At 40.0% G+C, this 12,809-nt stretch overlaps 1 protein-coding gene across 2 annotated transcripts in view; it reads right to left on the reverse strand.

Moving 5' to 3' along the window:
• The window catches only part of cacna2d3a (calcium channel, voltage-dependent, alpha 2/delta subunit 3a), a 107,371-nt gene extending 94,562 nt beyond the window's left edge, over positions 1 to 12,809 (reverse strand). The window contains exons 1-2 of one of the 2 annotated variants that reach the window (XM_086068362.1): positions 12,310 to 12,809; positions 12,059 to 12,140 (exon numbers count right to left, since the gene is read on the reverse strand). In XM_086068362.1, coding sequence (XP_085924488.1) covers positions 12,059 to 12,140; positions 12,310 to 12,503 — 276 coding nt within the window. In that variant the 5' untranslated portion in view covers positions 12,504 to 12,809. The remainder of the gene's footprint in view (positions 1 to 12,058; positions 12,141 to 12,309) is intronic. The other variant, XM_086068363.1, reaches the window with a different exon arrangement.

Consider the following 12,809-nt stretch of genomic DNA (forward strand, 5'->3'; position numbering starts at 1 on the left):
TCGTCGCTTACAGATTCCTGTTAATTACTCAATAAATCAGTTTCCTTTTTGAAACCTGGTCATGCATTTGAGTCTTTTGTTCATCCTTGTCAATATCAAAGTTATAATAATTGATCATTCAGATATCCATTTCTTTATATCACTTGTCCTCATTAAGGTCACAGGTGACAGCTAAAACTGTTAGCAAGGTAAGATAAACTTCTACTTAAACTCTTACTAACCCAAGAAATCCAAATTTGTAAAATGCTTCAATTTATTAGCTTGAATGCCAGCAATTCTGGGAAGCATATTATTCATGGAGAGATGGAAAATCTGCTATCTGAGGGGCAATTGGGGGGGGGGGGTCTAAAACCTATTATACATAGGAAATTACAATAGCAATTGACTACGTGGAAAAATATATATAGTCGCACCAGAGAAAACACTTACAGTGCCAACAACATGAGAAAATATATTACAAAGGCTTCACTTTGAACAAAAAAAGATAAATATTCCATATGTTGTATGCAAATTATGTGAGTCATATAGAATGTAGAATTGTTTCTAAATGCTGTCTTATCTCATTCATGCTTCAACATATGTGTCATTATCAGCATCTACAGTATTTTGTTGCAATGAATGGCACTCTAACAATGTTGATATTCAAGATGGAAGACTGCTGGTATAAAAGCAAGTAATAAGAAAACACTTTTACAGCATTCTTGTTAGAAATGAATTATGTTATAAGTTTTCACTCTATATTCTAAGAAGTAAGGGTGCTAAACTGAAAGAACTACTCTATGGTCATAATACGCAAAGTTATCAGAAGGAAAATAATGACGCTGTAAGAGTACCTGCTTTCTGTTTGGTAGAAGTTGTTACCCTCTTCTCTCAAATTGAGCAATCAGCAGTCAGCGCTTCATCTTGATGTCATTAAAAGTTCAATAATTCTCTCATAAGCGGTTCTTGCAGTCAATATAAGAGTCTAGCAGTTTATTATACCCTTTGAGAGAAGAAATACCTGGTCCTTCACTGACATTTTACATTGCACCAGTCTTAAGAGTAAGCATCTTCGAATCCCTCACTGGAGTAATTAAGTATAGAGTACAGCTGTTTGTCTTACAGTGAAACCAACCACAGATGATACTATACTGATGTTAAACAATACCGAGCTTGGATTATGTCTTTGTCATAAAATTTAGCGTTTCTATTTTATATGGACCCGTTAAAGAAAAACAAAATATATATGCCGTATTTACATATAGGATGGGGGGCAAAATGCCAGGAAAAGCCTATTAGAACATCTGAAATATATTCTGTTCTGACTCCAATTTAACACAAGTTTGAATGTGAATGGTCAATTCTGAACACAGCCACATCACCGTTGTGAGAGGGTGTGCACACTTTTGCAACCACATCATAACAGTTTATTTTTACTTCTCCCTCTCGATTTTTTTGTTAATTCAATTGAGTTGCACAGGTTGTACATCACGTTTATAGTGGAAAAGGTTTTGAAATTTTATTTTGATCTATTTTTTTCATATAGATGCAAATTTGAACAGGGGTGTCCACTTTTTTTTACATCCACTGTAACTGCAGCTCTGCATGCAGGATGTGGAATTGTTGAAATAAACGTCAGTTTTTTGTTGCAAGACTATGTGCATGCTCTGATGACGTGCACTCCCATTGCTGCTGCCTGCGCCACAAGTTCAAAATGTTTTTGTCGAGGCGAGATGCGGGCAAGTGCAGGTGAAGGTCGACAGCAGGAGGGGCAGTCACTCCGCTCATCTGGAAGCTCTGCTGAGGAGTGATGTGCGAAAGAGGCGCAGTGCACAAGTAGAGACAAAATAAGAGTATTTGTGTTGATGTGGAAGACGACGTGGCGGTTGACTTGCATAATGTGACCCCCGTGAGAGTGACGCCAGTGCAGGAAATTGTGCTGGGTCAGCACAACTACCGTATACTGAGGCCTCTGCACTTGTGCAGCCTTGTCCCGAGATCCCCTTCCATGTATTCTTTAGTGCAATAGCTGCATGCTATCCATTATTAAAACAAAGTGACGGCGGGGAAAGAGGAGGGATTTTGAGAGGTAGTCAAATAATTTGGCGCTGCTGAACACTCACAATTGAGGTCATAGCCAGTGCAAACTGTGAAGTGTTACATTTTCCCTTGAAACTGTCAGATATTCTTATTGGCTTCTGAATGCCTGTAATTGTTTTAAGATTTTGAACAACATTTGGGGTATCCTTGCGTCCTTGGAGAGGGGCCCAGTAGAATAAGAGCTTGGTGGCAGAAAGTCGGTCTAAACTCACGCCTGCTCAGACCACGTCTAAATATTGGCACAGCTGGTCTAATGCAATTTTGGTGAATTTGATCGAGGCACAGGCAGACAAATTCTGAACTCCGCGGACGTGTACGGTGAATGTCAGACGTATGTCATTCATAAAAATGTGAACAGTGGGCATCTAACTCTGTAAATCATTGCATTATGTTTTTAAATTATAGCACACAAATGATCAGAGGTTGGGCCAATCTCCAAGTGGTGACTTCACAATGCAGATGTGTTTCCCACTCCAGCGAGTCGCTTTGATGGGCCATGATTGAAGGCGGCTGTAAACATTCCCAAAGCGGTGCAGTACAAAGTCTTGCCTCTTGCAGATCCGCCGCCCTATCCTTGTCTGCGAAACTACCGATTTCCGCCTCCATGCAAAGATATGTCACACTCACACTGCACTGGCTTTGAATAAATCCCTGGGACATCTTAGCCACTTAAGATTCCCGTAAACTTCAAAACCTAAAAAAACTATTTTACAGTTCACGCTCAATATGCTCAACTAACCATTAGTTAGGCTACGTTCACACTATAGGTCATAATGCTCAATTCCGATTTTTTGGTGAAATCAGAAATTTTTTTGAGTAAACGTTTACATTACCTATTAATTGCGACCTCAGTCTGTCTACTGTGTGGACGTAATCCGTCCCCAAAGTGACCCGCATGCGCAGAAGAAGATACAAGGTCACTCACAACGCTGTGTTTGCGGAAGTAAATACGTATGGTCCAGCATGTCAGGACCACGGACTTTTATAAATCTGTCGTCGGGCTCATATTTTTACCATCTCATATCTACATGAGATTGTAAAAATTGTATTGAAGCGGGAGGAGGTAGAAATAATATTTTGTTTGAGCGCCTCATCTCACGGGGATCTCTTTTTTTCTCCAGAAAGATGACGTCACGTCATTGCCGCGCGTAATAAATGCCACCTTTATACTTCAGGTTTCAAGTGGGATTAAATTAAAGTCAAATATGAAGTCACAACTGTTGCTCGAAACAACTTTGCAGATTCACGTACGTCTCCTGAGCCAATGCGGACCTCGCGGATGCGTCAAGCATTAATTAAGCTTAATGCCCCCCGCCCGCACGGATCGCATATTGGACTTTTGATGACGTGGAGGTCGGATATATGCGACCTGGCCGTTCAGACAGCGGTCGCATTGCAAAAATACGGATACGTTTCGGATATGAAAAAAATCTAAATTGAGCCGTTCAGACTGACATAAAAAAGACAGATACAGGTCACATTTGGGAAAAAAAAAAAATCCGATCTTTGGTCTCATTGTATACAATAGTTGCAATATTCTCCTCTGCTGAATTCAACTTTTATGAAACACCTTTCAATGACCCTTTAAAGTCACCGTACTTCTTGCTTAAGCTTGGCAAAGCTGACGTTTGTCTGATTCCTGAATATGTTTACGAGAATGTCTCGGGTCCATCTTTACCTGCAGGAAAATCCCTAGAATCTTGAGTATGATGGATCTGGGAAGCAGCAAGTCACTGACAGTCCTTCACACAAAGCTGCGCAGTATTTAGCACTTCTAGACATTTGCAAAAATGGCCAATGTTTACTGTGGTTCTGGAGCTATCTGTCATAATCATGGAAACTTAATGTGATAGATCAAAGGTGCTTGTGCGTGTGCGTGTGCGTGTGTGTGCATGAGCGTGTGTATGATTGTATGAATGTGCCTGATAACCTGCACTGCTACACGGTGACATGCACTTTATCTGCTGACCAACTGAGGCAGAGCCACACCTGAGTTGCATCTACCTGACGACAGAATATATTCAGTGCTAGTGTTAATTTCGTCAAGGAAAACTAAAAAATATATATTTTCATCAACACACATTCTTTACCGGACTAAAACTAAATTAGGCTGGAATAAAACCCCCATTAATAAACAAAAACTGCAACGAAATCAGTCTGCATTTTTGTCGACTAATAAAGATGAAGCGAAAATGTAGCTCACTTAAAGATGCATTGTGCCGTTTAAAAAAGTAATATTAAAGCTTTTTCTACATCATGCATGCTATACCAATGCCCAGATGAGTACAAAGAGCCCTGACTGTTTTACTCTGACTGCACCTATCAGCTTTTATATTCCCTTTATAGTAGAGTGTGTGGACCCTGCACACTCCACAGTTTATTTGGGGAAGGGAAGGGCGGAGTTTCCAACTGTGGCTGTTGCTTGAAGCTCGTGCACATACTCGCACACGCACCATGAACAAGCCTGACACAGATGCTGCAGTAACGCTTTGGGCCAGAGTTGGCAGTCGCGAGTAAAAAAAAAAAAAAAAAAGTGACAAACTGCACACAGATCCTTTAATAAAAACTGGACCAAAATCTATGGACATTTTAATTCACGAACAAAGACGAGGTGAGAATTACGATTTTGTAAAATCCTGTCTCTGCTAATCTGTCACTAACACACAGTGACACACACCCTTTCAAATCTGAAGCTAGTGAGTGCAACGTGCACAAAAACATGAGACGGACTAGAGGTGGATTCACGGTGGAAGGTAAAGAAGAAAGAAAGAAAGAAAGAAAGAAAGAAAGAAAGAAAGAAAGAAAGAAAGAAAATTATTACTGGCCATGCTTTGCTTTGCCTGGAAGAAAGAGTAGACGTGATATATGAACACATTATCGCTACAAGTGTGTGTGTGTGTGGGGGGGGGGGGGGGGGGGGGACACCTATGCTTGATTTTAGCATATGCTTGAATGTGGACACAAGATAACTGGAAAAAAGAACGACAAACCTAATGAGACACGTCACAGTTTACCACAAAGACATTGCAATAAGTTAACAAAAAGTTTGGTGGTTGTTGTTTATAACATAAGATTAATCCAACAGCTATATTGTTCAAACAATAACGTTAATCCGACTGCTAACTAATCCTGGCTAATTGACTATCTTGTAGCATGGAGTCATAGTCACCTGTTGATATACTGAAATTGTGTGTGAAGTTGTTTTTCATCAAAGAAAGATGAGACATTTTATGTGAAGTAGTTTTAGCTTAGATGAAAATGTTTAATATTTTCTGCTGATGTAAAAGGGTAAAATGATGATGAGTAAAACAAGACTAAAATGTTGTCAGTTTTTGTTAACTAAAACTAGTCAAATAAAATTATGTTTTCTTGGACTGAAATAAAGACTAAAATGCTTGACCTAAACAGTGACTAAATAAAAATGGGATGTGGTTCACTAACTACGAAAACTGAGACTAAATTTAAATAATAAAATTTTCAGTACTTGTGTTCACACAAGATTAGACTGCATGCTTGCATGTTTTGTAAAAATGCTCAAATGTGGATGAGAAAAAAAAAACACCTCGCAAACACAAATTAGCCACAAAAATCAAACACTTCACATCAGCTTTGTGAGAGAGGCTGGCAATAAATGAAAAGAGACACGCAGAAGAACAAGACATCAAAAGACATTTGATTTTTCTAAGCCCACAAATACAGCGTCAGCGCATGTGATCTAAATACTTTAATCTGGTGGCCAAAGGCCTTGCTCCCTTGCACTTGAGCTCTCTGCAGCAGAGGTGGTGTGTTTGATTCACGATGGCTTTTCTCACAAACAAAGCACTAATTGCATTACGAGTAGGTGGCTGCGTGGCAAAGCTGGCTTGCTCCAAACATGAAAGCATCATGCATGGCACAGGCTGCACTCCTTCCTGCTGACTTTGTAATGAACTCCACACATATGACATTGCTCCTTATTCTTTGTGTCTCATTTACACACAGACACGCACACAAATAAGCACCATCCAGGCAGCTAAAGATCATTTTTGGCGGATGTGAACGTGGAGGTCTGTCATCGGTACACACACCCTCAGCTCACCTCATCATCGGTCACACTGAACGGAACCTGACAGCGAGTCAATTTCCCCAAAACTAAATCCAATCTGCGGCTGTCTCCCCTGTACTGACACATGGAGCAACAGCGGAACGCCTCAAACGTCACCCATCCTCGGCAGCAGATTGGCACCATCACACATCCCACGCTCGCACTAAGTCATCTCACGCCAAAGAAGGCAAAGAGCAAAAGGTGAAAATGCTTCATATCCATGGAGGCGTAAAAATGCACTGCATAACACTGAGAGGTCTTTCATGCATGTTGCTGCTCACAGGTATAATATGAGGCTGTTTTCACACAAACAGAGCCATTAGTCAGCATTTTTCACACGTGAACATCTGAAGCGTTGGTTCATTATTGGAATATATACACAACCTTAAAAACACCTCGCACTGGAAGGCAGTACATTTCCATACACATACGTCAATGAGCAAAATGATCATTATCTTCGTAACTTTGGCAGAACTTTTGACACAGCTCATCATTTATTAGTACGGTGTAACTCATATTGTGGCCAAACCAGTCAGCAATCTCCCAGAGAGAGAGATGAGGGGCTCTATTTTCGCAGACCTGCGCTTGGGCCTAAAATGCGTGCATCTTGAGTTTCATATGTGTAAAAGTATCCTCCGGGTACGTGAAGGCACTCCAGGGGGTGCGTCAGATTTTTAAATATATTAACTCATTTGCTCCCAATAACATATAAATACGTTCTATTTTTAATATTAACATGATCCCAAAAACGTGTTCATACGTTTTTTTATGCTAGAGCATACAGAAGGCGGCTTTGATGCAGCCTCTGAACTGAAGAGAACGTTTGAAGCAATTGTAGTTATTACAAAAACGCCCAGCAGGGGGCAGCAGAGTAAAAGAGATCAACCAGGGCCATGTTGCAAAAAGCTCTTTTTCCCCACAGTTTTAAACAGATTTATGAATAATGATGAAACTTTAAAAAGCTATATTCTAATAAAGAAATATACCTTTTTCCTGATAAAAGAAGCGACTCAAATCTTTATTTTATAGCAATAGAACACAGTATTCTGTGGGCCTTGCAAAATCAGTCAAAATCCATTAAAACAACCGGGAGCAAAGAGGGTTGCTTCAGTGAAAATGGCTGGGAGTGAATGTGTTACAAATGTATAGCGTATGTAAATATTTCAAGGAAAAATATAAGTTCATGAAATTATCTTTGTATTCAGTATGCTATTCTATTTCAGTGTCCAAGAATGGTTCAACCCAACTTGTCATATGCTACCTTGAATCACCTGTCAATTACAGGGAGTCCTTGAGCTACGACCTACGTCGACTTTATGGCGCCCGTGCCTCGTCCGTAGCACCTTCTTTTTTGTTAATTTCCCAGAGTAGTCACGCCATTTTAAAGTTATTTAAAGTTGTGTTGTTGTTACCTCCAGCAACGAACATCCATCAGCCGGTTGGCTCGCCATCAGGCGCGTCACATTTCTGTGTTTAAGCTTGAATTAGCTCCGCTCTGCCATCCGTCAGCAATGAATGTCAAATATTGGTTCCAGCGTCTTCAGGGTCGCGCAAATATGTTTTTTTTTATTACTGTACAAAGTATTTTGATGTAAATATCGACTTTAACGGGGAAATCCGACTTAAGTTCAAATGTGGGTTACATCGCCAGCGTAGGAACGGAACTCCGCTGTAACTTGAGGACTCCCTGTACTCGAAAAGTTAAGATTCAGTTATTTATTTATTTTTGAGAACAGAGCTTTACTATGATCCCGAAATGTTGTCAGCAGACGTCATTCGATTACAACGTGAAGCCGAACAGCAGACCATGCATTTGCGCAAAACTATAGACCACACACATTCTCTTTCTTCAGCATTCAGGAAAATGGATTCCTGCAAAGCAGCCTGTCACACATCATTACACCTTCGCATTGTCCCCTTGTCTTTTACTCTATAATGCTCCCTTGAGTGTGTGAGAAAAGCGTTGTGATGATCACAGATCCAGCGTGCTTTATGTCAAATCGTCGATATGCAAACTCTCATGTACGTAATAAGGAACAGGAACAACCGTTGAGGACACTGTCAGGGAATATAGTGTGAACATTGACAAAGGCTAACCATTTCAGGAAGTTCAGAATTTTTAATGAAAGATGTTGGAAATCTACCAGTCTGTAGTGATATTAGTGCCAGGGGCGTCAGCAGGATTGCTAAACTCATTAATAGAGATGCTGACAACAGGGACTGAAGACGGTGTGCTTGTGTAACAATATGGATGCATGTCAATGTGCAAAATTATCCGTAATTCAGCGGCATTGGGTTGAAACATCCTATGTCACAATTTGATCAATTTCCTATTTTTTCACAAATCTGTACTATTCACGTGTGCACGTCATTTAAATGGCTTGTGATCTTTGATGATGCAATGTTAATGGTTGAGGCACAAATATTCCACTTGACACCAGCAATACATATTTATATACATATAAAATTCTGTATAGGCCAAACCACAGCCAACCCTAGACAGTACAATGGCGTGTACCAATAGTTGTGTCCACATTTAATGTGCACAGCCAACAAAATCCCTCGGCCATTAAAGAGCTTTGGCTTTTCTAGGTTGGTAATTTGAAATGTACCTTTCATCACTGGGGGGCTTGAAATGATTGCACTGTGGAAAAATGTCCCATATTGTGATTCGAGGAAGCTGTAATGTCAGTGAGCTGAAAACAAGTACAGCCGCCATCCAACACACACACACACACACACACACACACACGAGACGAGAGACAACTTGTTCAATGATACATGAAATTAAGAAATTCAGCAGAATAGCAGTGAAGAGGGGAAAATACACAGAGCTCATTGTGACGATCAATGGGTGATGTTTAATGTTTCAGAAGTCTGTAAGCTGCATTTTGACTGTGACGCACTGCATGCAGTGTAAAAAAAACACAAAAAGTTATTGATCAGGGTTTTTGTGTACAGGAACACACACACACATTCCCTTATTGATATAACCTTGAAATGAGAGCTGTGAGATAGATTCAGCAACTGGAGAGGGAGGACAAATGAGGACAGAGGGTGAAAGGGGAGATGGAGGTTTCAGGATCCAGTGCTCTTTTAAGATGCGTCAAAATATGTAATACAAATTGAAACTGTCTTGCACAGGAATTGTTTATTTTTGTTTCATGTAAAATGGAAGTTAACTGAATGCATCTTACTCGTCATCTCTGTCAGGTCTCTCTTGGAAAACAGATTGTAATGGTAGTTGGACTAACCTGATGAAATAAAGGTTTATTATTATTATTATTAGTAGTAGTAGTAGTAGTAGTAGTATTACAGTAAAATTAAAACTGTTAAAATATGTGCAATTTAATTCAGAGATGTGCTTCTAAATACATTTGAAATGTTTTGGATTAAATTGGAATTTCGGAATTTTCACTGTCCCAGTTTTCCTGTTTTTTGGGGGGGAGCAGGACTAAAACGACGCAAGAGTGATGCACTTCCGGCAACTATATACTAACTTGAGCGCCTTCATTCCCATCTTTGGTTATCCGGCAGTTTTGTGTCATTGGAGCCATGACTTGCAATTGAGACCAAGACTTCTCTTGGGCCGAACATTTACCTCCAGTATGCCTTAACAGTCTTGAAATTTCATTGTACGCGGCAAAGCTGGAAATACGTGCAAGTCTCAAGTTAGTTAGTTAGAAAATAATAATAATAATAATAATCAAGCAAGTCTTGTCACCACCAAATTTCAAGTAAGTCGTAAGTTGAGAATATTTTTCACTGATCATGACACAAAAAAGTACACAACAAACAACAAGCTAAGAGTATGAAATGAATGTATGAATGTACATTATTTAGAAGAAAGCACTTTTTTTTAACTAATGTTTATATGAATGTTGCACTGTTACGATAAATAATGAAATATGGGCGTAAGCATATGATCATCAGATTTTAAAACTACATGTGTTCTTTCTGGGCTGGCCAATCTGTTTTCACAAAATTATTAGTGTGTGTAAATGAGGCTCATTAACTCGGTTGCCACATTATGATGTTCAGTCAAGTTGACGAACATTAATTTACGGGGGCCCTGTCACATCAAATATGGTGAACACACTCGTGAAAGTACTCAAGGAAAGTGTGAAAAGTATAGTCGATGTAAGGATGTCTAATGCTTCAGTAACAATTGCCTTTTTTAATGGTATAGCTTCAAGATGATGATGATGATGATGATTTATTGCTGTCTTCTCCATTAAATCGACGCTATTGGTGGGCTAAACGGTCAAGCTAACCTAGCTAGCTTAATTTAACAATTCATACAGTAAACTTAACAGCATATATTCTTGTGGCACATGAAGCAAAGCAGCACCCAGATCATAACCAAACCATTCTCCAGGTTTCAAATAAGCTCTTTGTTCTTTTTGTTTGTTTGTTTTTAAATAAAACACTGTACTTCCTTTTTTAGCCTGTAATCATAGAGCAGATGTGACTTGCCAAAAAAAAAGAAGTTTTTTCTCATCTGTCATGAGGACATTTTGCCAAATTCCCGTCTCATCACTTTCAAGTTATTCGGGTCACTGTTGTGGCTTTCTTTAACAGAAGGGTACCAACAATTTTGTCCACATGTATATAAGTCTTCAGGGGATCTGTTGTTGCTCTTCATCTTTTCACGCTTTACGAAGTGTCAAAGCAATTCAACACAATGCGCATATCAGACAAGGCTCGACATTCAGTGGGAAAGGTGAGCATCACTCAATGCCTACGCAATAAGGTGAAACATCCCCCAGTTGGTGTCATAAGATACAATTTTCCAGCAACAAGGTCTTCAGTCTCTTTTTTGCTCAGTTAACCCTGTGGCCCTCATTTGCATTTTCTAAGGAGGTCGTCACTCCGTGAGGAGGGTTATCTCCTTTTTGGAGGCGGCAAAAGATGAGTAGGGGGGAAGAGTTTTTATCCCGTCAAAAAGATAACACCCTGACTCAGGCTTATCAGCAGCGGATGATGAAATCCGCGCCAGAGGCATACAGTGCATATGTGTGATTGTGCATGTGAATATAATGTAGTGTGTGGTCGTGTTCACGCTCATGCATCGCAGCAACAAGCCACAGTGGAGTTGAACTAACCCTGACACGTACTTTTATCCACCTGTATGCTTTCAACCGTTTTAATTTTTCTTTCATTGTGTCACCTTATGTTTTCTACACATGTCCGCTTTGACGTCGCAGAGTGCAAATGATGATATGCATTCTCATGTCAGAAATAGGAGTCGAGCAAGCGCAAAAGTCAGCTGGCTGTGAAAGTCAAAGATACATAAAGAACATTTCAGGAAATCTAGCGGCAAGCCCACATGCCCACAAGTACATTTTTTTTTTTTCTGAGGGTGGATATCTTAAATCTCGCTGCATCAGTAAAAGCACAATTACTAACCTTCGGAACATCTAAACAACTTATTCCAAAATATGACACATCCTGCAGCAACGTATACACTTTATCAATCCATTCACTCACTTACTGTAAAAAGGAAAGGAAAATAGGTTAAGAAGCACCAAAATGACTGCTCAAAAACTCTCCAAATTACAGCACATTACTGTAAAACTATTAAAATTGGGTGTCCATATATAGAAAATGTTATGAGTGAGTGCCTGAACACATTTAAAAAATATATATACATTTTTGGAATAGGCTTTGAAATAATGTTCTATAAAGTAGTAGTCCCACATTACATTCACTTAATATACTTGTGTATTGCCGTTTGAAATGCACATCTGGTTACACTGAGAGATGCATACGTGTCATTTGTCATTTAGCCCACTCATGTAGCTACAAATGAGGCAATCATGAAGTAGGTTATTGTGCAGGTAAACCTACAATAATGAGTGTGAATTCAATTAAGTGCAGATGAAGTCAACTAACCTTCTGTAGCAGCTGAGAGCCCGAGTACTTTGCAGAGATTGACTTCATCTCACCACCAAATGCTGACGCCCAGAGCTTCACTCTGCGGGTTCAAAAATATGATTAGAAACTAACATCATTTTAATGACTGGCAAATGTGATTATTCTTAACGATGACAAGCAAACGTCACAATGAGAATTGATATAAATCGCCAACTTTCTTACAGTTGCCGTCAAAAAAAAATAATGTTGCTTGGAAAGCATTTACTCACACTGATGGAGGGATGCTTTGGTGGGAGCCTCCAACCTCAGTTGTACTCAGAGTTGAGCAAAGTAATAAAAAGCACGCACTCCACGCACGGACCTTGCCCCGATCAACCTGCATTTTGGTGGTCTCCGGCGCACAGTGCTTGTTGGGTTTACGCATCCACTGTGAATATGTATCCCCCTCCAGAGAATTAATCATAAAAAAAAAAAAGGAATTCAAAAAACGGAAAATCAGCCAAGCTGCCTGGCTGATAGATGCATAGTGGACAACGTGTGTAACGACGCGAAATCGCCGCGTGACGTAATTGTCGAAAGTGCGGCGCCAGTTCAGTCACACGACTCGGATGTGAAAAGTCGAGCTTGACTTCTCCGCTCGGAAAAGTCCACCGCTACCTTCGCGTTGCTGACAGATCTCAGCAACTGAGGAGAGGAGAGGAGTGGAGGTTCAGGTGGAACCGAAAAACGCTCTCTCTCTCTCACTTTCTCTCTGTCGCTCCCTCTCGGC

The sequence above is a fragment of the Leptonotus elevatus genome, chromosome 2 (genome assembly GCF_054856555.1).
Source record: "Leptonotus elevatus isolate MCC_2025b chromosome 2, RoL_Lele_1.0, whole genome shotgun sequence".
Taxonomy (NCBI): domain Eukaryota; kingdom Metazoa; phylum Chordata; class Actinopteri; order Syngnathiformes; family Syngnathidae; genus Leptonotus; species Leptonotus elevatus.